Raw genomic sequence first — 25,119 nt, forward strand, 5'->3', positions numbered from 1 at the left:
GCACTGTCTGGGGCAGACCCAGACCCCTTCCTGGGGCTAGGACTCTTGTTGATTTCGTGTAACAAAGCCCCTGTCACAACCTAGGCCACTGCCTGAGCCTCACAGGAAGCTTGGGCCTCCCTGAGCCTGTTCCCCTGACAGCCAGGGGCTTTTGGAACAGGGACCCCAGGGGACATTGTGAGATCTACGAAAGAGGCAGCAGATGCTGAGAGGAAAGGGGAGGAAATGGCCCCCTTCCCTGGTCAGCCCAACAGAGAGCTGTATAGAGGCCCTCCTTCCTGTGAGGGACTGGGCCCAGAGCACAGACTTTTGAGCCTCCCATCTCCCCAAACCACAGCCCAGAGGTGTGAAAAAAAAGAAAAAAAACAGGGGGATGGGTGGCAGAGAAGAGACAGGTGCACATTTCACACCTTGACCACAGGTGGGGCCCGGAGCAGCTTCACTCTGACTAACTTCCTCCTCAAGCTTCCCCAACTGGCTGCTTGGGAGGGCAGAAGCAGGGGGCACATGTACCAGAACTCTGAGGGCAGACCACTGGCTAGGTGGCTCTCCCCAAGGGCCGGGCCTGCCTCTGACCTGGTCTGGGGCTGCTTGGGACCCAGATTAGAGCATCAGACAAGGGTTTGGCTAGGCACCACGACAAAGGCACTTCCAAGGCATCTGAGCTGAGAAAGACAGCGGGATCCTGCCCTGAACCTGCCATTCTGAGACCCCGGAAGGGCCGACCTAGAAAGTAACCAAAATGAGGAGGAAACCAGTGCTCCCCAGGCACCTACCCTGGGCCATGCACCTACACGTATTGTATGCAGTCCACACAGCAACCCCAGCCCACGTGTACTATGTTTCTCCCTACTTTTCAGATGAGGAAACTGAGGCAGAGGAGTGAAGTGATTTGCCTGAGTTTGCACAGCACGGAAGCCAGAGGACTAGGCAAGGGGCAGGCTTTCTGGAGGCCAAGACCACACCTGCATGCCCCAAAAGGTGGGCACGCTCTATCCCGGGGCTCACCTGACAAGAAAGTCTCCCAGTCACTATGTTTGTAGTGAATATCCCTCTCACTCCGCATTCTCCTACTATGTGCTGGGTCCTGGAAGGGACCTTCCCACCATATCTGGGCCACACGGGAGCAGTGACAGCAGCCGGCCCCACAGCCCAGAATGGCTTATGAGGATATGGCCCAGCTCAGAAAAGCTCCCTGCACCCTTTCAGAACTCCTGCCCAACCCTCTCTCATTTCTCCTCACCAGCAACCTGGGAAGGTGGGGAGCATTGTCCCCATGTGACCAATGGGGACTAGGGCACAGGAGGGGGACCAGGGATCCCTAGACTTTGACATTTCACATGGCCCAGTGGCACTCCAACATCTATTTGGAGGCCCCACATTTGGATTGTCCACTTCGGTCAACACAAGATTCTTCTAAATCTATCAGCTTATATTCACCATCATTTCATAAAGAAAAGATCCTTTTAATACCAAAAAGGGGATGAAGGACATAATTGCAGAATACAAGACCCTCCTTGAAATTGAATAGACAGAAGGGCGCCTGGGTGTCCCAGTCGGTTAAGCGTCCGACTCTTGATTTCGGCTCAGGTCATGATCTCATGGTTCGTGAGTTCGAGCCCCATGTGGGGCTTTGTGCTGACAGCACAGAGACTGCTTGGGATTCTCTCTCCCCTTCTCTCTGTTCCTCCCCCACTTAAGCGCGCGCGCTCTCTCTCAAAATAAACATTAAAAAAAAAACCCAAATTGAACAGAGGTTTTTATTATCCTCACTTCTTTCACGTGCAGAAACCCAGGGAATGGAAACTCTTCTTGACCAGCGGCCAGAAACCGTGGTGCCAGCTCCTACCCATCTTCCCCACCCTGCCAACTCCTACCCATCGTAACTGCCGAGGCTCCTGCAGTCGCCAGTCCTGTCCACTTGCACTGCTCCTGATGTCCTGCAGGCCCTCACCTCCCTCTGGCCTGCACCTTGCAGTTTGACAAGCTGTTTAGAGCAAGGATAGTTGCAGCTCCTGCGCACAGAAGGTGGAGAAGGGGCTCGCTGCCTTGCCAGTATGTGTCTTGTCAAGAAGTTTGAAGCGAATTCCAAGCCTGAGCCTGGAGGCTCTGGTGAAGCACTCTGAAAACCAGACCCCAGAGGACTGGTTCTGCCTCTCTCCGTCTCTGTCTCTGTGCCTCTCCTTCTCGTCTGGGTGGGAGAGAGGGAGAGAAGAGACTACCTAGCAGAGGCAAGGCGAGTTAGGGGCTGCCTTTCCCGGCTGATAAGGAGAACAGGGTAATAGGGAAAGGAGGAGAGGGCAGAGGGCAGAGGGCTGGGAGTGGGGAGAAACTGTTGTAGCACACCACCATAAAGGGCCTGATTTGCTCTACAAATGCTATTTACAGCTTTTCCTTGAAATTGAAAGGGTCCACATACTCTTCCCCAACCCTCTTCTTCCTGTTACCCCAGGAGCAACTGCTCTCATGAATTTGTAGTGTCTCCAATCCCTAATTTTTTGTTTTGTTTTGTTTTCTAATTTTTACTTTTTGTTAAGATTTTATTTTGGGGCGGGGGCGCCTGGGAGGCTCAGTTGTTTGAGCGTCCGACTCTTGTTTTTGGCTCAGGTCACGATCTCATAAGTTGTGGGTTCGAGCCCCGTGTCAGGGTCTATGCTAGCAGCATGGGGCCTGCTTGGGATTCTCTGTCTCCCTCTCTGTCTGCCCCTCTCCCACTCATGCTCTCTCTCTCTCTCAAAAGTAAATAAATGAACATTTAAAACAAAGATTTTTTTTTTTTTAGTAATCTCTACACCCAACGTGGGGCTTAAACTCACAACCCTGAGATCAAGAGTTGCATGTTCCACCGACTGAGGCAGCCAGGTGCCCCTCCAGTCCCTGTTTTAAACTTCTAGAACAAATAGCTGTATCGAAAACAATATGGTCTTGCTTTGTGTGTGTGGTTTTCAGAATTTACATATATGGCGTGAAACTCCACATAATTCTGTAACTTGCCTCTTCCACCATGTGGTCATTGGATTTTCCAGCTCCAGCCATGTCAAAATATATAGGTTAACTTCATTTGTTTTTATCTGCATGAATAGATTATACTTTATCATAGTTTATCAGAGATCATCCACTTAAAAAAGCAGAAGGCAGTGGGATGAGCAGTAAAAAGAGAGACAGCTGTGGGTTCAATCCCAGCTCCCACCCTCACTTGCAGTGTCTGGTGAAGCCCCTTCCCCTTTCTGGATTAGCCATGGGGAATCACTCCCCACCCCCACCTCACAAGGGATTTGTGTGGTTTGAATGAGGCAGTGTCAGAGAAAGTACCTAAAGCACTGTCTAGCACATACCAAGTTCATTACTAGTAGTTCCCTTTCCTCATCCCCTGTTGAGTATCGGGAGGGGCAATAGTGGAGGACTTGTAGTGTGAAGGCTTTCTTCAAAATATTTTAGTTTGGGGAGCCTGGGTGGCTCAGTCGGTTAAGTGTCCGACTTCGGCTCAGGTCATGATCTCACAGTCATGATCTCACCGCTCATGAGTTCGAGCCCCACGTCGGGGTCTTTGCTGTCAGCACAGAGTCCACTTCAGATCCTCTGTCCCCTCCTCTCTCTCTGCCCATCCCCCACTAGGGCTGTCTCTCTCTCTCTCTCAAAAATAAATAAACATTTTAAATAAATATTTTAGTTTTTAAAGAAGGTTAATCTTTTTGACAGACCTAAGACGTTTAGCAATGCAATCTGCAATTATGCAAAGATCCACTCCAGCCCAGGACAGGTGAGCACGGGTGCCAGGGTATTGAGCACTGACTCCACCAGTGCAGAAGTTCTTGCCCCTGGCAGCAGGGCTGCCCTCCACCTCGTAGACACTCTGCTTCTCCAGATGCCCCACCTCAAAGGACCATTCCCTAAGCCCCAGCCTTTCTGGTCCCCAGTTTGTGGCCGGGTCCCCCCGCAGCAGCGTTCCCAGGGGAACGGGCCAGAATAGGAGTTCCTGTGGCCTCGGTTCTAAGGACTGGCATAGACAAGCCCATGGAAGAGGCTGCCGCCAACAATCATGTGAAACCCTCACTTCCTCCGTGTAGTGCAGGTTCCCGACCACAATCACCAAAGCAGAGGGGCAGGCAGCACACAGCCCTGCAGGCAGAGCATCAGCCCAGCAATGGTCCTTGAGGTAAGTGCTGCTGCCCAGCCGACGAGCACAGGAGCTCGGAGTGGAGGGTCCGGGAGACCGGGGGAAACGTCAGGGTTGGCTCATGAGCCAGGGCCACCAGAGGGCTGGGTGAGTAGTAGGTAGATGATGCAGGGATTGCAGAAGGAGCCCTGGGACAGGGAATTGGGAACCCACCTCGGCCAGGGACTTGTGTATGACCACAGGTGCGACCCCTCCCCTGTCTGGCTTCCGGGCCTCATCTGCAAAATGATCCCCGCCGCCATTGGCTTCCAAGGCTCCCTTTGGCTCTGACTTGGAACTTACCCTTCCATGCGGGACTGAACTGGCACTGAGAAGGCTGGCAGCTCTGGGGTCATGTGTAGGGTAATGGGGTATGGAATATTTCTACCCAAGCTTGGTGGGAGAGCCCCCAGGGGGTGGCAGGTGGCATCCCTGAAGAGGAAGGGAAGAACAGGAACAGAAAGCATGTGACAGGGTCAGGGGGAGGACTTCAGTGATTTGTGGAGGGGCCCCATGAGAGGCAGGAAGTTGGGATCCCTAGACAAGGGCTAAGGAGGGAAGTGGGGGGCCAGTGACTGACCCGGAGAGGGGACTGCGGGGAGGTGCAGGGGGAGGCAGGTAGTAGCACCAGGCGTGGCAGGGAAACAGAAGGGCAAGCCAAGCCGTGAAGACAGAGCGAGGAAAGGGGGCAGGGAGGGCTCCTGGCACAGGGGTGGGAGGGAAGGCTTCCTCTGGCCCACAATCCCTGGTCTAATGGGATGGCCCACACAGGTGAGAGAGAAGCGGTGGTTGATGTGGGAAGTTACCACTCCAGCTCCCGGGCTGGGCACGGAGTTTAATAGGCGAGGGCTTAGACAAAAGGAACTGGGGCCTGCCCGAAAGAGGAGCTACTCCAGGAAATGCTCAAAGGAGTGACTGTAAGGCCACAGTCCCTTGTCTCCTTCCCTCCCTCTGCAGATGAGTGAACACCAGGTGTTCGACGCCTCTGAGCTTGCCTTCCTCCTGGAAAACTGTAGCTCTTCCTATGATTACGCAGAAAACGAGAGTGACTCCTGCTGTGCCTCCCCGCCCTGCCCGCAGGACTACAGCCTGAACTTCGACCGGGCCTTCCTGCCGGCCCTGTACAGCCTCCTCTTCGTGTTGGGGCTGCTGGGCAATGGCGCAGTGGCGGCTGTGCTGTTGAGCCAGCGGGCGGCCCTGAGCAGCACCGACACCTTCCTGCTCCACCTGGCTGTGGCCGACGCACTGCTGGTGCTGACCCTGCCCCTCTGGGCAGTGGACGCAGCTGTCCAGTGGGTCTTCGGATCTGGCCTCTGTAAAGTGGCAGGCGCCCTCTTCAACATCAACTTCTACGCGGGGGCCCTCCTGCTGGCCTGCATCAGCTTTGACCGCTACCTGAGCATAGTGCATGCCACCCAGCTGTACCGCCGGGGGCCCACCGCCCGCGTGGCCCTCACCTGTGTGGTCGTCTGGGGACTCTGTCTGTTCTTTGCCATCCCAGACTTCATCTTCCTGTCGGCCCGCCGTGACGAGCGCCTCAATGCCACCCACTGTCAGTACAACTTCCCGCAGGTGGGCCGCACAGCTCTGCGGGTGCTGCAGCTGGTTGCTGGTTTCCTGCTGCCCTTGCTGGTCATGGCCTACTGCTATGCCCGCATCCTGGCTGTGCTGCTGGTCTCCAGGGGCCAGCGGCGGCTGCGGGCCATGCGGCTGGTTGTGGTGGTGGTGGTGGCCTTCGCCCTCTGCTGGACCCCCTACCACCTGGTGGTGATGGTGGACACCCTCATGGACCTGGAGGCCTTGTCCCGCAACTGTGGCCGAGAAAGCCATGTGGATGTGGCCAAGTCAGTCACCTCGGGCCTGGGCTATATGCACTGCTGCCTCAACCCACTGCTCTATGCCTTCGTGGGGGTCAAGTTCCGAGAGCGCATGTGGATGTTACTTACGCGCCTGGGCCGCCCTGACCTGAGAGGGCACCAGCCGTCGTCTTTCCGCCGGGATTCATCCTGGTCTGAGACCACAGAGGCCTCCTACTCGGGCTTGTGAGGCTGGATGGGTGCTCCTTTTGCCACGCAGCCTGACTGCCCCCACGTTCCAGGCTCCTCCGGGTTCCTCCCTCCCTTCCCTGTAGCCTCATTCCCCACGCACACTCCCGAGATTCCCTGGTGGCCCCGGCATCACCTGGTCTCCCAGGGAGGCACCCCCCTGGCTCTGGGGGCTATGCTACTGCTGCTCCTTAGCTGCCAAGCCCCGTTGCCACTTCAGAGGTGGCTGCCTTGGGGCCCTTATTGCCTTGGCTGCTAGGAGCCTCACTGCCCTCCTTATTTAGTAACTAGACCTTGGTCTTCCCCATGTTCACAGAGCAGGAAGCCAGCAGCATAGAAGCTGTCCCTATAGGGTCTTGACCCAGGCCTCCAACTCAGCAGCGACTGTAGCTGCGGTCCCCAAGGCCTCCGTATTTGCTCATGTTTATGTCTAAAATTCTGCTTAAAACTTTTCAATAAATGAGATCATCAGGACCAGGGTGTGTTAGTAGTGCATCATTTATATCCAGCCCTGCCCAGGCTCTGGGGATGCATTTCCTATTCTCTTTGCCTGGCCCCGGATCTACGCCAACCGATGTTGCTTGTGTTAACGTCTATGTGGAGCCCCCTCTCTGCCCTCTTGGGTACTCCTGTCATTCACAGGGAAGCACTCAGGTAGATGGGTGCAGGCTAACAGTTCACTGGACTGGCTGGACACCACTTAGGCATAATTTGGGGAAGGGCCTTCGGACATGAATAAGACACGGTCCCTGTGCTCCAGAAGTTTAGGCCAGCAGGGAAGGCATGGGGAAGAGTAACAATACGAAACAGTCTATGCCACAAGGCAAATGAGTTGTCCCTAGACCGTGAACCCGGGTCTCAGAGCCCTGTGGCTGGAGCCATTTGGGAAGGCTTCCGGAAGACAGAAATGAGAAGACCCCAAAAGGCAAGTGGGGTCTCCAAGGACAGAGAGAAGCAAAGACAGCATTTCTGGGTAGAAGGGAAGGCAATAGCAAAACCGCAATGCTTCCTAGTACCGCAAGTGGCCCCAAAGTTAAGGGTTCGGGTGAGGGAAGGGTTGAAAATACTCAAGGTTGGTTTGGGATCAAGTGATGGTATCAGAGAGCCTAGCCAAAGGCTGTATGTAGCTTTATACAGGGAAGAGGAGATGCGGGCTTTTTCTTGGATAGTGACATGGGGCTGGACGAAAAGCACCAAGGTTGGAGGACTTGAGGACAGTCATTTGCACATAAGCCACCCAGAGGCACGGGTGGGCAATCGCTGAGGTGGATGTGAGTACAGGAAATGACCAGGGCTCCCCAGAAGGGTAGGTGGCAAGCCTACAGAGTTAGGACCCTCCCTTTGCAGGGGTGGAACAGCTGCACTGTCAGTTCCCCCTAATTAAGCCACCAATGTGCCACGATCCAGTTTCGCTCATCAGCTGGGCCTTTGCTGAGACTGCAGACCTGGATGGAAGCGGGATCAGCAGGGAGGGACCCTGGGATTTAGCCAGGGAAGCTCATGTCACCCTGCACACGCACCCAGTCCCTTAGATGTGTGGTTAGCCTTGAGTGCGCGCATCCGCAAAATGAAGGAAGGATGGAAGGAAGGAAAAGGACAGAACACATCCTGCCCATAAAAAATATCAGTGATGCTAGACTAATAAAGATGTTTGTGGGGGTCTGACGGATGGGTCCCAGAGGTGTCCACCCTCAAATCCCCAGAACTTGTATGTTACCTTACATGACAAAAAGGTTGCTAATAAGCTGACCTTATAAAAAGTAGATTCTCTTGGATCATCTATGTGGGCCCCATGTCATCACAAGGGTCCTTCAAAGTGAAAAAAAGGAAGAAGGGGAGGGAGGGAGAGGGAGACAGAGAGAGAGAAATGTTGTTGGCTTGGAGGATGGAAGGGGGGGGCACAAACCAAACAACACAGGTGCCCTCTAGAAGTTGGAAAAGACAAGGAAATGGATCCCCAAACCCCAGTGCCTCCAGAGAGAAACCAAGCCCTGCCCACACCTGGATTTCGGTCCAGTGAGGTTGGCACCAGATTTTTTTTAATGTTTATTTATTTTTGAGAGAGACAGAGCATGGGCAAGGTGGGGTGGGGGCAGAGAGAGAGGGAGACATAGAATCCGAACCAGGCTCCAGGCTCTGAGCTGTCAGCACAGAGCCCAACACGGGACTCAAACTCACAGACCACAAGATCATGACCTGAGCCAAAGTCGGACGCTTAACTGACTGAGCCTGGGGTACCTGAGTATCCCAAGCACCAGATTTATGACCTCCAGAGCTGTAAGAGAATACATTTGTGTTGTCTGAAGTCACTAAGCTTGTGGTCATTTGCCATGGCAGCAATAGGAAATGAATGCAATCTTGGCCCCAGTCTGTACCCTGGATGCCTCCCAGGAGTGGGAGGGCTGCTGAAGTGCTTACGGGCAGTCACAAAAGTCATAGAGAAAAACCAGAATGGAGAGTGCTCTTCCAGACACACTGTGGAGAGCTTCATATGTCCAGGGTCTTGGACAAAAGACCTGACAGTTTGTTCTGTGCTGTCAGGCTGTCAATGAATAGACTCGGTTAACAAGTGAATTGCAGAAAACAGTTTATTTATTTTTCTAATCTTATGAACAGCTACACTGGCTTACATGGCTTTATTCAACATCAAGAACAACTCAATTCATGAGACATGTTTGTCTCTTATTTCTAAGTAGGTATAACAGGTTCCACCTGCCAGCAGCCCGGGTTTTGGAGGGCCACCTTTGAATCTGGTTCACTTCCCAGCGCCATTCTCCTTTTCTCAACCTGCCACTCTTGAACAAGCATTTCTCTTATTGCATTTTGTTCTACATCTTAAAACTATGTTTCTCTTACTGTATGTGTTCTACATCTTAATCTTAAAACTATGGTCTTAACACTATGGGTTTCTCTTAGTGTATCTTATTCTACATCTCAATCTTTTTTTAAATATTTTTTAATGTATTTATTTTTGAGAAAGAGACAGAGCATGCAAGCAGGTGAGGGATAAAGAGAGAGGGAGACACAGAATCCGAAGCAGGCTCCAGGCTTTGAGCTGTCAGCACAGAGCCTGACACAGGCCTCAAACTCACAAACCGTGAGATCATGACCTGAGCCGAAGTCGGATGCTCAACCGACTGAGTCACCCAGGCGCCCCTCTACATCTTAATCTTAAAACTATGGTCTTAACACTATGGGTTTTTCTTACTATATCTTATTCTACGTCTTAACACTATGGGTTTCTCTTATTATATCTTGTTCTATGTCTTAATCTTAAAACTCTGTGCGTCTCTTACTGTATTTTGAACTATGGAGTCTAAGTAACACCCAAGGTGGACCCAAAGGGCTTCTGAGTACTGTCAAAGGCACAGAATGGTTACCAACAGAATCCTTAGTTAAGAACAATCATCACTACAGTATGAAGCTATAAAAACGCACTTAAATCCTAGTATTCATTGCAGAAACAAATGTTTTCTAAAACTTCTTAGCAGTGGAGGACTCAGCTCGCACAAGTATACTCTCAGATAACCTTAAGGATTTCGCTTGTGCTTAAGGGCATAATCCTTGCTGAGCTGTCTCATCACTTCGCCATGGCTTAGTCCTTCCGCTGACTGCTTAACCAATCTATAATTCTCCTGCACATACTTGGCAAATGGTCTCACATGGGGCGCAATGGGGGTCCCATCCTTACGAGTTAGCGGCAGCATGACCAGAGTCCCCTTGCACTTGGCACAGATAAAGCGGTCGGTGTTCAATGATTTGGTGTAGCGGCCGACTCTAAGGAGGAAAAGAGACATCATGCAGTAAGGGAATCAGTCACTGTACCTCAGCATGTTCTCCGAGCTGCTGGCACTGGCCCAAAGCAAGACTTTTTGCCTAGCTTCTCAGAGAGTGGGGTACCAAGCAGCAGCAGCAGCCAGAGGTCAGCTCAAAGTAGAAGAGAATGGAGGAGGAAGACACGGAAAGGAGTAGAGATGTTTCACTCGTCCAGCCGGCTGGCCACATACTTACCAACAAAATCACAGAGAGCCAGCTGGAAGTCATAGCAGAAACAGAACAGAGGAAAGTCTGAGAGGCAAAGGGTCTCACCTGGCTTTGCACTGAGTGCATTCATAATGAATCTTGTAGTTAATCTTGTAGTTATGGCAACGGGTGACCAGGGGCAGCTCTGGGTGCACCAGGTTCGATTTTTTGGCATAAAACTTCCATGAGTCGCCATGAGAATCACGAACACCATCAATCAGCCAGGAGGCCGCGTGGCAGATTTCATGGATCAAAGTATCCCGAAGGCGGTCTTGGAAGAGAGGGAGGCAAAGGAAACATGAGCACTTAAACCCACTCCCTCTGGCCTGCTACCCACTAGACTCTCAACCCCACCACATACAAAGCCATGTGCTACAAGTCTACATGGGCAGTCATGAGTGTTAGCTTCCCGGGATTCTGAAAGGGACATCTGTCCCCTACGTAACCGATTTTGTTGATGTCAGAGACAACAATCCTTTCAGGACAGCTCCAGCATGCTCTTCTTTTTGGGGGATGCTGCTGCTACAAATACACCCAGTCAAGGCCTGGGTTACGTTAAGTGGACGGGGTGGGGAGCAGTGGCTATGGCCTTGGGATTTGGTCAGGAGAAGCTCCACGGAAAAAGGGGGATTCTGAGCTGGGCCCCTAACAACTGACTGGCTTTGCAAATTTGAAAGGCCATTCTAGGTGCGGTGAGAAATGCAAACAAAGGACAAGGCCAGGAAGGTGTGTGGTGCATTCTGAGAGGCAGTGTGAAGAAAGTTTCGCTGAAGCACAGGACATGCTAGAGGCGGCATGCTTAGAGATAAGCCTGGCTGAGCAAAGTGGGGGGCAGGCTGCGACAGCCTGGAAAGCTAGGTGTTTTATGGAAAAGCGACACAGTGGTATGTAGGAGACTGAGTGGAGCAGGGAGAAGGGTGAGGTGACAAGGCCTTACACCTGGGTGGGGGCAAAGGAATGATGACAGGAGAGTCATTATGAAAATGTGGTTGATTGGTTAGCTACAGGGGACCCTGAACCTCAGTTAGCAGGGAGCTAGCTGCAGTGAGAAAGTTACCCTAATGGAAAGATGGCCAAGTTGGATTCTCAGGAATGAGGAGACATCCGTTAAGAATATCTTCTGAGCAAGACATTCGTAGTAGGCCTATCTACCCAGGAATGGCAGGAGAAGCTGTGACACAGGCTGCCAGAAAACACCAGGACTTAAGAGTAACTTCATGGGCCTGTGTCAGAAGGCTGCCATCACCTGCGGAGTCGCAGACTTTCAGAGAAATCTGGATCTTCGCGTAACGCTCCTTCTTCGGGTACTGTGTCTCGCCAGTGGTGCACAAGCCAGCAGTTCTCAGCATCTTCTTATTCCAGCCGATATCGATTTTCTCTGGCAGCTGAGAACAAAAAGCAAAGCAGGCAAGTCAGAGAGCAGCTTCGAGGAGACCAAAGGATCTTGGCTCAGGAGTTTTGCAAGCCTAAACGTTCTGGGGAGAATCAAAGCCAGGCTGAAGCCCAGGTGAGAACAACTGACGGGCAATCAGGACCTGAGGGAGGCTGCTGAGTGTGCGCAAAAGCAAGATATGCGCTGCCCGGCACGGGGACAAGCGTCAGGGAGAGAAGTGCAAACCCGCCGAGGTAGGAATGGAACCCTGTGGGTACTAAAAGTGGTGAGGTGAGATTGTACATGCACCTTGGTCTACTCCTTGGTCCCGTGAGGTAACACCCCAGTCATCAGGAGTGATCTACCCAAAGGCTGGGGAGCCTTAGAAAGATCTGAAAACTATACCGGCAGGAAATTTCATCAGCAGCAATAATAAGAGTCTGAAAAACCTAATGACCACTGAGTCTCTCTGCCTCCAGGTTCTCTCCAATCCAGTACAGGCCCCACACTACAGACAGGTTAGTTTCCCTCAGTAGATGCTTTGTGTCCTATCCTGTCCCTGTGAGGTGGTGCCTGCTGATTTCAATTTCAGCGCCCCCCTCCAATCTGATTCCAAAGGCCCTCCGTTATATAGTGCTACGCTACCAAAAACAAGTGATGGCCGACGTGTATCACTTACTAGGTCATAGGCCCTGTTCTAGGTACTCCAGGTGTATTACCTTCCCTAGGCCCAACCATAATTCTATGAAGTAGCAGGTGCTATTATCGCTCCCATTTTGCAGATGAGAAAACCAAGAAAACCGAGGCAAGGGAGGGGGGAGGTAACTTGCCCAAGGTCACACAGCTCTTCCCCATTTTTCCTCAGCATAAACCCTCTCTTCCAGATAGTCAAGCCTCAACACATGCCTCACACACGCCCTCTTCCCCCATCACTGCCACTCTCTCCACATCCTTCAGTCTCCCCCCACTCCACAGCCAATCTTATTTCCTCACCACTGAGGCGCTCAGTGATTTTTCTGCCTCTGCTGATGTCCTGTGCTGGTAACAAGTCTGTACCATATAGTTTTACCCACAAACATTGTCTGTTTCTTTCACGTGTGCATGTATCATCTCCCCATCTAAACTGACACTTCTCAAGGGCAGGAAATATACAGCTAGCACATCTGCACACCTCACAGCACCCAAGAGCACTGCGCATATGACAGGTGCTCATTAAGTGTCTATTCACCGACTGTACCTTTTTGTCAAAGACAGATCTGTTAAACAGACTGTACATTTCCTGAACCAGGCTGTCCTTATTTTTCTTGAACTTCCTTCCAGAATACTGCTTTGCCTTTTCCACGTCATGCAAGAAACATCCAGGTATTTCGCACACGGAATGCCTGCAAAGGTAAATTCAACTGAGTTTTGTATAGCTAAAGAAGTAAACAGCAGAAATGCATACGTACAGGTCATATCCGGAGAGACTCAGAAAACCTGCCGGTCCCTCTTACTTCTAACTACCTTATAGGAGAGCATTTCCCAAAGTTCCATTTGTAGACTTTTCCTACTCACTGCTTGCATCCTCAGAGATGTGAAGTCTGTGGTTACAGCCTCCACTGGAGTGATCTCACACCTGTATCTGCAGTCTTGATCTCTCTCCTGGGATCCAGTTCCGAATTTACCATCGCCTGACGCAAATTTCCACCTGATTAACAGGAGTATGCCCCCCCCCAATGTGTTTAACTACCTGACTTCTGTTATAGCAGGCTGAAGACCTCAGAGACATTTTAAAATTCATTTCCTCCCCTGCCCCATATATTCAACAGGCACAAAGACCGCTATCTCCTTCACATCATCTCTTCTATCCAGCCTTTCTTTCCACCCCACGGTCACGAGCCTAGTTCAAGCTCCCCTCTTCCCCTCGATGCCTTGCCACTACAGCATTCCTCTGTGCTCCTAACCTCCAGGCTCTTTTCCTTCTAGTGGAACCACACACACACACTTCAGGTTCATTTTTTCTAGGCCATGTTCCAATTATGTCCCTCCCTGGCTTTTCACTGACTGTTGGGCCTAGCATTCAAGGCCCAGGTCAATCTGGTCCCAACATCTGTGTTCCAGCTACCATTTCTACTCTGGTCAAAGTGGGCAAAGTTAAACATTCTCTGCACAGGAACGGTGATTTCCCACAGTTCGTTCATGCCTTGGCACAGCGTAGGTGCCCATGACTGCTAGAACGAGCACATCTCTACCTCTCCTGAGAACAACCATGTGTGTAGTGCTTTACCATTTGTGGAGACCTTCTTTTTTGCATGACCTTATTTGATCCTCGCCACCACTCCCCAAAGAAGCTATTGCTCTTCTTCCTATCTCCACTTGACGGATGAGGAAACTGAAGGTCAGAGGTTAGGTGACCTGCCCAAAGTTCCCAGACGCTGAATCTTCTGGCCCAAATCTCATGGTTTTCCCATTAGACCACTATTGCTGCCCCATCTTTCGAGGCCTAATTCAAATGCACAAAGAATAGTGCTAGTCACATAAAGGACTCACACTTGTAACAGCTATTTAAACTAAAGTGTTTTTCTCTTGGCCAACAATAATCCACAAGACCAAAGAGATGAGCCCACAGAGCTGGACACATAAAACCAGAGCAGACACAGGTTAAGTGAGCTTCTAACTCAACAGAACTCCTGAGACTGAGATTTTGTAGCACACTCATTAACCCCTTATGTCACAGTGGGGTGGCTGGGGCACGGAGAGGAAAGAAATACCAAATGAGGCAAAGACAGCTAAAAGTAAGCATCCTCACCCCAAAGCCTGCCCCTGGTGACTAACACTTCTGTCTCCAATGACAGCTCTGAAAGCAAATCTGCACCCGGAAAGGTAGCAGATGAAAACCTAAACCACCTGCAGGCCTCGGTAGAGAACGTGACCCCCATGTGCATCAGCACTCACATCGAGCAGGCCCTGTGGCTTAGCATACCTTTCCCCACAACGCCTGTGCCACTTTGCTACAGATGGAACAATCTCCACATCAGAGCAACCAACGAGACCCCAAATGGGTACATCAGACACCATGACCAGCTACACAGGAACAAACGTTAAGCACAACAGGAAGCCTCCTGACTGAAACAGGAAGCACCGAGGCAACAGTGAGGAGTCCAAACAGACTGGCCTCCTTTGGATGATGCAGAGGACAGTGACACAAAGGGACAGCTTACATGCCTTCTTCTGTTACGTCACACCACAGCAAAGCAACCTGGGAGCCACCCAACACACGTGGCCCTACAGGCAAAGCAGCTGAAATATATATCAAAAGAAACTCTGCTGAAAGGGGATCCACCTAAGAGAGAACACGCCAAACTCCAATAGCTACCTCACCGGGCAGGAAGTGCAGAAACAAGGAGAGCCTCTGTTCAGGGCCAAGGTGCTCTGTTGCCCCAGTGCCCAACACACCGTTCCTCTTCCCATAAGATGCATTTATTGGCAGGGTGCCTGGGTGGCTCAGTCGGGTAAGCGTCCAACTTCAGCTCAGGTCATGATCTCATGGTTCGTGAGTTCGAGCCCTGCATCGTGCTCTGTGCTGACAGCTCAGAGCCTGGAGCCTGATTCAGATTCTGTGTCTCCCTCTCTCTCTACCCCTCCCCTACTTGTTCTTGCTCTCTTGAGATAAATAAGTAAATTTTAGAAAAAAAAAAATTTTTAAAGATGCATTTATTGGCCCAAAATACAGTTAAAACAAAATAAACACACAGGCTTCAGACATATCCTTGGTCTTGTTAAGAGAAGTCAGATATAAGTATATATTACTCCTGAATGCAAGTAAGAATGAAGAAAATTAGGCTTACAACATCCTATTTTTAAGGGAAAAGGTAAGAAGTTGGGGGAATCTGAATGAAAAAAACCTGTTAGCTTTTTGCTTCAAGTATTAATATGTTCTTGGTCCAAATGACCTGTTGTTTTCAGGCTCAATTACCTATAACTTCATAAAAAGAAAGGAACTACAAGCAGTTTCAACCTAATGTTGACACCTTCAAAATGTGCAAGAATAAAAACAGTAGTGGGAGCAACTGGGCACATCCCAAGCCCTAGAAAAACCTGGAAGACAACTGCCCTCCAACATCAATGGATTAGAACATGTCAGTTCTGCCTTCTCACCATCTCCACTGTGTTTGCTTTGGTTTAGCGTAAACTGGTGGCCACGAAGCAGTATTTAGCCTGAAAAAAAGATTCTGGTTTGGCCACACATCATTTTTTGATCAGAGTTTAAGGACCAAGGAAACCTCAAGAGGCCAGAGGTGATGTGGGGGCAAAGGGAGGTGTGGAGCAGTGGGCTGCTCCTCCCTTTCCTCCTCCCCCCTCTTATGCTCTTCCAATTCAGGGATGGACACACTGTCCCCCCCACCACCAGACTCTTTCATCCCCTTGAAGACCCTCTCTCATGCCCAGTGGACTGCTTAACACGTGACAATTATCCAATCAATTCCCGTTCAGTCCGATACGGACAGTACGTACCCAGTGTGGCTTTTGTCACATTTTGCCGCATGGGGCTTCCTCTTAGAAGCAAACCTCTTTGAAGGCCCACGTGTTTTTGGTGCTGTAACAGCTGAAAAGAGAATAGCTCGTTTGCGCCCTGAAAATTGATCCCAGCAAGCAGCTGGCAGAAAGGTAAACCCAGGAGGAGGCCCCACAGCCACACCCAGAGCACCATCTAGAAACGAAAACGGTCTAAAGCCTGTATACTGTCCATTGGCCAGCGTGACAGATTTTTATCTATGGGAATCACAGAGCTGCCAGCAGAGTGTACGCTGGGTAGGGTTCTGTCATAGGTATCAGGGACTATAATGGGACCACATGAGCACGCCGCTATAGGTCAGATTGTGTGGGCACCTGAGGCACACGCAGTGTAAGGAATGCTGTCCACACTTGTTCCAAGGGCAAGACTGGATCCTAGGCAGCGCCAACACTCAATACGCAAGCCAGATGGAAAGATTTCTAGCACCCATATACTGCTAACTGCTCTAGCCAGAGACTTCCCCATCACGAGTATCATTTATTTGGTTATTAAAAAAAAAAAAAGAAAGTATTAAACATCTATTATGTGCCAAATACCAGGCTAGACCCTGGGAGAGACTTCAAAATGAGTTAGGGTCTTTCCTAGAGGTCTTCACAAGAGGCTCACCATCTACTGGGGGAACAGTTTCAGAAACATATTATAAGACAGCTGGAGGCGGTGGGGCGCCTGGGTGGCTCAGGTCATGATCTCACAATTCGTGAGTTCAAGCCCTGTATCGGGTGAACTCATGCTCCATTTCTGGTGAGCCTTGCTTCTCTCTCTGTCCCCCCATAGCTCACCTGCACCCACCTTTCTCAAAAACACAACAAAAGACAGCCAGGTAAGTGCTCTAGTAGAGACGGGGGTCTGAGAACTTTGGGAATCCAGGAGGGTGGAACATCTCCAACCTACAGTTCCCTACAGGAACTGAACACTGGGCTGGGTCCCAAGAAAAAAGGGATTATATCCTCAGGCCAGAAAGCACAAAGAGAAAGCATGCCAGTTGGAGGGAATGGTAAAATACTAAGACGTGGGCCTTTCTCCCCCATTTCCAGAAAGATCCTTTTCACCGGGATGGCTGTCTCCCCTGGCCGCTAGGGACCTGCTGAGATGGCTTAAGGTCGGCGATCAGGACAGGCAGACCTCACAAGACAGACATATCCAGGGGAAAGGGCATGGCAGGCATGGCTGGCACACTGCAGGCAGGTGGTGGGGGGGCGGTGCTGGGCTTGTTCAGTGGGACAGGCCTACTTGATTCAACTGGCTTACCGGGCACCACACATATATTTTTGGTTTTGCTCTTCCTTTTCCTTGGTTGCTCCACCACAGGTGCCGGCTCTTCATTTGGAATCTCCACCTCAGTCTCAGCAACACCTGGCGGTGGGCAGAGATTTTCACCACTGCCCAGCTCAGCAACACCAGCAGATGAATTGTGCTGGCAGACATCAAAGGCCTCCATCTCTTTTTCATTTGAGGAGCTTTGGCCCTGACCACACAAATCGTCATCTATGATCATCACGGGGCCCTCAAAATCACTATCATCATCAGAAATAACTATTGGAGGCTCATCGATGGCAGGCTTCCCAATGTTAGAAGACACATATAGAACCTCATCTGAAATTCAAAAGACACAATCATGTAGAAATATACTCCCTCTGTCCCCCTTTCACACTCCACTTTAGATTATTGAGCACAAATTTAACAAACTGGAAGCTGTGACATTATGACTCACAGTTAAGCATGGATTATTTTAGAGGCACCTGGGTGGCTCAGTCGGATAAGGATCTGACTCTTCATTTCGGCTCAGGTCCTGATCTCAGGGTTCATGGATTCAAGTCCCATGTTGGGCTCTGCGCTTGAGGGCCTGCTTGGGACTCCCTCTCCTTCTCTCTACCTCTCCCTGGTTCTCTCTCTCCCCACAAAATAAATAAACTTAAAGTAAAAAAAAAAAATAAAGAATCCATTATTTTAGATTGTTTTCCCTCTATCCCTTCTTTACTTGACTGAGAGCAGAGACAGATAAAATAGCAACCCAAGTCTAGTGGCAATTTTCCAAATCACACTATGTAGCACATTGCAGGTGCTCGGTGGTTCCCAAACACAGCTCTGCAGACTTGTGTGCTGTCACTGCTCTACAGAAAAACAAGAGAAATCAGAATAAAGTGGGCTTTTTCCCTACCAAGTTCGAGCTCTATAATTTAAGGGATTGTCCTTGAGATTACATCCTCCCTGAACTTTTGCTTTCTATACTTTATGCAATTACACTGATAGTAGATGGTACTGGAATTTGCTCCCATTGTTAGACAAAATTTAATGCTCTAACTAGTGCATAAATGCAAAGCTCTCAGAGCGACTGATGTAAGTGTGAAGGGTTCAGTCCTAACGCCAGCACTGAGAGACCTTGGGAACATTTGGAATGTCCCCGCCCTCCCCGAGCGTCCCTTCATCTGGAAATGAGGCATGGCATGTCTAATACCACATGCTCTCTGGAGTCTGTTCAGAGCCCAACTTCCAGGTTTCTAGGATTCCAGATGTTATACACACACACACACACACACACACACACACACACACACACTACAGCATAGACAAGATGCAAAAATATATTTGTGGTGCAAAAGCTCTTTATCCTACAATTGCAGATTTGGGATCATGTAATTTGAGAGTCTCCTCTATCATTTAATTACCAAAGAATTTCAGATATGCAATAAAGAGGAAGGAGTGGGTGTTGCTATGGTAAACAGTCATCCTTCTTAGAAATTTTAAAGAATTCCCAATTGCACTTGAAAGTAAAAAACAAAGCAACAACAATAGCAACAACAAAAAAGAGAGTAGGGACACACTGCTGACAATCTACGAAAAAAATGACTGTACATTGACAAAGGTTAGAAGTGATCTTAGAAATATGTGGTCAAGCTCCTTTTTCTGTAAAAGTACCTAAATTCATTACAGTAACGGAAGAAAGGGCACGTGAAGAACAGTAAAGAGACACACAAAGACAGTCCTATCGGGGCCCTCCTCATCTCTCCATTACTGGGATGAATGCCCACAGTGAAGGGTCCACCCAACAGAAAGGTCAGAAAAACCTTACTTCAAAGGTTATCCTCAAAAACATAGGGATCTTCTGACTAAATGAGTCAGCAAGTGGCGGCCTGTGGTGACGAATTGGTTTCTGGCTCTGTCACTCATGCCCTACCTCTAAAGCTACTTCCCCTGGGGCTCCCCCTGGCCCTTGATAGCGGCTTGTCATGTCACAGCCCCTACTCTGCTGCACCTGGACCCCCATCTCACTCAGGCACATCCAGAGCTGGAGAGGAAGGGGAAAAATAAATCAGAAGGGACAGGTAGTAAAATAGGAGTGTAGAGTTCCAAGCCCCCTCTCGTCTCCCTGCTCTGACATCCCAGGTTAGCCAGGGAACTTTGGCCAATGGTAGCTCTTGGGTGGTTACCAAAGAAATAGCCAGTAACTGAAGGAGAGGCCTATGTATCATGCCCTATACCTCGAAGTAAGCAAAGACGGATCAAGTACCATACCGTTCCTGATGCTTAAGAAGCTCCTGGCCTTCCTACATTTCACACCCACTGAACAGGTTCTGAACTGTGAGTGTAGCCCCATGCCTCCCGCAAGGTTAAAAGGGCCTCTGGGGGTGCCTGGGTGGCTCAGTCAGTTAAGTTTCTGACTCTTGGTTTTGGCTCAGGGCATGATCTCACGGTTCATGAGTTCAAGCCCCGCATCAGGTGCTGCGCTGGCAGCACGAAGCCTGCTTGCGATTCTCTCTCTCTGTCCCTCCCCTGCTCGCAGTCTTTCTCAAAAATAAATAAACACACATTTAAACAATAGTAAATAAATACATAAATAAATAGGCCTCTGAATCCAAAGGGGCAAAGATCTGCTGTGGGAAACAGGCTCCGAGAAAAACAGAAATCTCTAGAAAACAAAGAGAACAGTGAAAGGCAAAGATGAACAGCTAGCTGGAGAAAGCAAAGGTTCTTCCCTGAGAAGTCCCTGTAGGCGGACTCAGAACCATCACCCACCTAGTCTCCATCAGGCCAGAAAGAATGAGCCCACGCCCCTCACTCATCGCTTGCCCTCTCTGCCATTCTCACACACGGAAGAGTTCAGAAAAGAGCAGAAGGTGGAGGAGCGGAGCAGCCTTCACACCTCCCTAGTGTCAGTTCCTGACTTCCTGGCCCCTGATTCCCTGATGCTTGGCAGGCCAAGAACTATACGGAGGAGGGTGCCCAAGGTCTGAAGCAGAGAGAACAGTTGCTGCTGTGTTTGGAAATCCACCAGGGCAGGGAGCGAGGGGAATTCTGGCCATGGCCACATCTAGCACACACAGGGAAGAAATGGAGGCACTCGCTACTAAGTGATTCAGAATAGAACGGCTGCTGACACGCATCCTGAAATCACTACACCGTGAGGGCTGCGGAGCTCAGCTCCTTCTCAGTTACTAGTACACTTGCCTTCACTGCTTATTTCATATGCCTGAGCTCTGACGTTCTCACGGAAGTACTCATCCTCAGAGTCTGAGTCAATCACCACACAGCTGAGTGAGGAGACAGGGAAACACAAAAGAGAAACGTTAAGTGCCCCGGTCTTCTTCCCATGGCCTCTTCCAACTCCTCTATGATGCACAGGAGCACTTGGAAACATTTTCTTGCTTTGGTCCCTGTAGTAACTCGGTTGTTCCCCTTCTTTGGAACCTCTTTTCAAAAGGAGGCATCTGTCAAATACTGAGTGAAATGGGCTGGCGGGAGTCAAACATGGCAGAACCCCTGTGCTACCCAGGGTGTGGGTGGTGAGCACCCCTGTGGGGCCCTCGTTCTCGGCTGCCTTTGGTGTTTCAGTCAGAGTTCCCAAAAGGTTGAAATTCACCATCTTTCTGTACTTTCCAAACAGTGTACGAGAAGTCTTAACACACCTTTAGGGTGAGAAAATTACTCAAAACACCTGTCAGAGGATTTGCCTGCACATGTCGCAGACATAAATCCGCTAATCCACTTTCACCATGGTCACCGATTTTAAGCTGCCAGGTTGATGGGCCATTGCCATCTCGTTTATTCCCTCCTTGAAAGTCTTTTCTGGATTTCTTAGGGCACCTGGGTGGCTCAGTCAGTTAAGCATCCGACTCCTGATTTCAGCTCAGGTCATGATCCCAGGGTCGTGAGATCAAGCCCTGCGTGGGGCTCCACTCTGCGTGTGGAGCCTGCTTAAGATTCTCTCTCTCCCTCTGAGCCTCTCCCCCACTCGAGCTCCCTCACTGTCAAGAAAATAAATAAAAATATTGGAAAATTATGAAAATTTACAAATTAAAGAATAAAATTTTAAAAATGTAAATAACAGTGACAAAAATATCCTGAACCTCTGATAGTGGTAATGTTTACACTACCATACACGTTATCAAATCTCATCACACTATACACCTAAACGTGTGATTTTTGCTGTATGAAAATCATACTTCAGTAAATCCACTACAGTTCATTCAAGTGGTCAATGTGGAAACCTCTGTTATCTAAGCATCCTATTTTGGATTTATTCCAGTAATATTCTTCTATCACCTCCTATAGTCTGGCACCTGGGCAACACCCCTTCACCGGGTAAGGGCCTGTGTAGTGGCAACTGAAAGTGAGGGGGCAGATCACATAGACATGCTGAGGGAGAAACTAACCAATTAGATAATGGGCCTGGCATAAAGAATCTAAGATTCAACCGGGTGGTGAGATCAAAGACGCACTGTGACCCTGAACACAGTATTGAGAGGACATGTGAAGTTTATTCTTAAATCTTCTTACCCACAGCATCATTCCTCAAAAAATTGTTAAATTTCACTCCTTTTCCTACTCACCTAATGTTCTGTTTCTGCTGCTTCTTTTTGGTCACAACTAAATCAGAGAAAGAAAGAGGGTGTCAGGAAGCATCTGAAGCATGATAAAAATTTGGTTACCCCATATCTTTAACTCCCGAAAACCAAAGTCCAGGAGTTAGGGCTGGTTAAAATGGATGGGAGACTCATATCCCCTCATGGGAGATAGAGAGGAAATAAAAGTAAGGACAACCTAAAGAAAAAAGGTCAAGGAAGCAAACTGGAAAAGCAGCACAGAGAACTGTCCCTGCTCCTAACAACAGGGAAATAATCTCCATTTGACCCATCTGGAGCGAGCCCTGGTGGGGACAAGTCCAGGACCAGCTCACCCCAAATGTCCCAAATCAGTTCAGTCATCTCCACAAAGGCGTGGCTAAGTTACACCTGGAAACAGAAATTACTGCTTCAAGTGGACTCTACTTACAGGGCTCCAATTCTTCTTCACTGTCTGAGTCCACAATAATGATGCAGCTGCAAAAAAGAAAATACACGTGGTTATAAAGGCAGGCTACTCCTCATCATACATAACCGCATGGCCAAAACCTCAAATGGAGAGAACCACAAATCAGAGCTTCTAGTTCCTGAGAGGCAAAAAGGTTGTAAGGGCTTATGAAATCAGGATCACAGCGGGGGGGGGGGGGGGTGAAGAAAAATGAGAAGCAACAGGCTGCTTAGCCTTTAACCGCAGAATCAAAGATAGGGGAAGAATGTTAGCTGAGCACCACTAGCTGCCTGCAAGAAGCCCATTTTCTGCCAAGTGATTTCTATTTAAAGATGTGAAAAAAATAAATAAATAAGGATACAAAAGTGAATTCTGAGAAAGGGGGCCACGGGTGAAAGGACTCAAGGATGAAGAGATTACAATTAAACATCAGAAGGAAAAAGGAGCAAGGAGGACATCTTTTGGGGCTTTAGTGCTTGAAGAGGGCCTACTTATTGGGATTGCTATCTAGGTAAGTGGACAAGGCTGATGGCCATCTTTTTTTTTTTTTTAATATATGAAACTTATTATCAAATTGGTTTCCATACAACACCCAGTGCTCAACCCAAAAGATGCTCTCTTCAATACCCATCAACCACCCACCCCTCCCTCGCACCCCCCATCAACCTCAGTTTGTTCTCAGTTTTTTAAGAGTCTCTTATGCTTTGGCTCTCGGGGAGCAAACAAAGGGTGATTTCAAGGCTGCAACTTCTCTCTGCAGGGAACCATGATGTTGGGGCCTGTCGCTTCTCTACCCCCCAATAATGTGCCAGAGGCCCCAATACTCATCCCACGTACCCACACCTCCCCTCTCACCCCTCCCGTGGCAGGCTGCCTGGCACATTACAGCTGCACAGTAATGCCTGAGTCGATGCCAAAGCATGTTCTGGCTTGAGATCCTTCAGTTCTCCAGACAGCAGCTGACCGGACATCCCTCCATGACATTCATCTGCAATCCACCTGCAATAAAACATCACTTTGGTGCTGGAGCCAGGCTACATTCTAGGACCTGATCACAGGTAATCTTACTAGTTGTTGTGACACAGAGAAAACCAAAAGGGCCATGATAGTTATAAGGTTTTCCACAGAGAAAGTTAAGCTTAACCACTTTTTTCTTTTAATTCTTTTAAATATAATTTATTGTCAAATTGGCTAACACACAGTGTGTAATGTGTGCCCTTGGTTTGGGGGGTAGATTCCTGTGGTTCATCGCTTCCATACAACACCCAGTGCTCATCCCCACAAGTGCCTTCCTCAGTGCCCATCACCCGTTTTCCCTTCTCCCTCATCCCCCCATCAACCCTCAGTTTGTTCTTTGTATTTAAGAGTCTCTTATGGTCTGTCTCCCTCACTCTCTATAACTATTTTTTTTCCCAAGCTTAACCACCACTTCTTGAGGGCTTTTGTTTTAGCCTTGAGGTTGACTGTTGGGACTGATTACGTAAGTTTTTCAGTCTTCCAAGACACATGCTGGCTCAACACCCTTGGTTCAATTTCCTATTCATTTATCAATCACTGTACACTGGACTTCGTAGTAGGCCTCAAAAAAATTTTTTTATGTTAGTAAAGAAATCTCTTGTTGAGTAAAAGGTTTCTCAGGTATGGGCCAAAACGTGACCTTGTTTCTCTTGAAACCTATTATCGACAAACAGCACTCCATATAAACTCAAACGTGATTCGTGCTTCAACTCTGTTCTTACATACTTTTGTGTTACACACAACACACAATTAGGGGTCAGACAAAAGAAAGAAGGGATCGAAAACATGCCACAAGTTACATGACAGAGAACCCCACTCTAATCCCTGAAGACAAATCATCGAATTCCACGTGGGATGGTAACCGACAGGAAAAGCAGTCTGAAGAAAGTGCTAAGAAGAAAACAGGTGGTCAAAAAGGAGACAAATTTTGTTAGATACCTTTTCCAAGTATAGTCTGCCACCAGGAGTACAAGTTCCTAGACAGTGTTTCAAAGCAGAATAGATGCACCTTGGAAAAGCCAGTTGGCTTAACCAGAATCCTATCATGAAAGGGCTAAGAAATCACATTAGAAGCTTTGAAGATGCATTAAACAAAAACCTTCAAAAACTTCAAAGGATCCAGGGCACCTGGGTGGCTCAGTTGGTTAAGCATCTGACCTCAGCTCAGATCTCAGTTTGTGAGTTTGAGCACCACTTTGGGCTCCACACTGACAGTGCAGAGCCTGCTTAGGATTCTCTCTCTCTCTGCTCCTCCCTGCTCCCTCTCTCTCTCAAAATAAACTTCAAAAAAAATTTTTAATAAAATATGGTATTTCTCCCCATCTATCTTGTTGTAGTATTTAAAAAAAATTTTTTTTAATGTCTACTTATTTTTTTGAGAGAGAGACAGACAGAATCCGAAGCAGACTCTAGCCTCTAAGTTGTCAGAGCCCAACGCGGGGCTTGAACTCATGAACTGTGAGATCGTGACCTGAGCCAAAGTCAGACGCATAACCAATGGAGCCACCAAGGCGCCCCTCTTGTTGTAGTATTAACAAAGAATCCTGCGCTAAAAAGCAACAGTCAGTGGCCATCAGAGATTACGAATTGGGCTCTGAGTGATCAATGAAAACCGGTCCCTCACCCCTTGCATTATGGATTTCTATAGCACTTCTGCCTTCAA

At 49.1% G+C, this 25,119-nt stretch overlaps 2 protein-coding genes across 3 annotated transcripts; one reads left to right on the forward strand and one right to left on the reverse strand.

Moving 5' to 3' along the window:
- Positions 1-3,785: 3,785 nt before the first annotated feature.
- CXCR3 (C-X-C motif chemokine receptor 3) lies at positions 3,786-6,675 on the forward strand. 2 transcript variants are annotated; one of them, XM_019428717.2, is made up of 2 exons: positions 3,786-4,156; positions 5,237-6,675. In XM_019428717.2, exons 1-2 carry the CDS (start codon positions 4,145-4,147, stop codon positions 6,200-6,202), a joined length of 978 nt encoding a protein of 325 aa, XP_019284262.1. In that variant the 5' UTR covers positions 3,786-4,144; the 3' UTR covers positions 6,203-6,675. The 2 variants fall into 2 exon arrangements, with proteins under 2 accessions (XP_019284262.1, XP_019284261.1); XM_019428716.2 differs by having other exon boundaries at positions 3,791-4,156; positions 5,114-6,675.
- A 2,096-nt stretch (positions 6,676-8,771) lies between these two features.
- GCNA (germ cell nuclear acidic peptidase) lies at positions 8,772-17,764 on the reverse strand. The gene is made up of 6 exons (XM_019428715.2): positions 17,400-17,764; positions 16,091-16,181; positions 12,834-12,978; positions 11,471-11,609; positions 10,291-10,495; positions 8,772-9,978 (listed from the first exon to the last, which is right to left on the reverse strand). Exons 1-6 carry the CDS (start codon positions 17,644-17,646, stop codon positions 9,732-9,734), a joined length of 1,074 nt encoding a protein of 357 aa, XP_019284260.2. The 5' UTR covers positions 17,647-17,764; the 3' UTR covers positions 8,772-9,731.
- Positions 17,765-25,119: the final 7,355 nt, after the last annotated feature.

Source organism: Panthera pardus, unplaced genomic scaffold (assembly GCF_024362965.1).
Source record: "Panthera pardus isolate Hobbes unplaced genomic scaffold, ASM2436296v1 HiC_scaffold_27, whole genome shotgun sequence".
Taxonomy (NCBI): domain Eukaryota; kingdom Metazoa; phylum Chordata; class Mammalia; order Carnivora; family Felidae; genus Panthera; species Panthera pardus.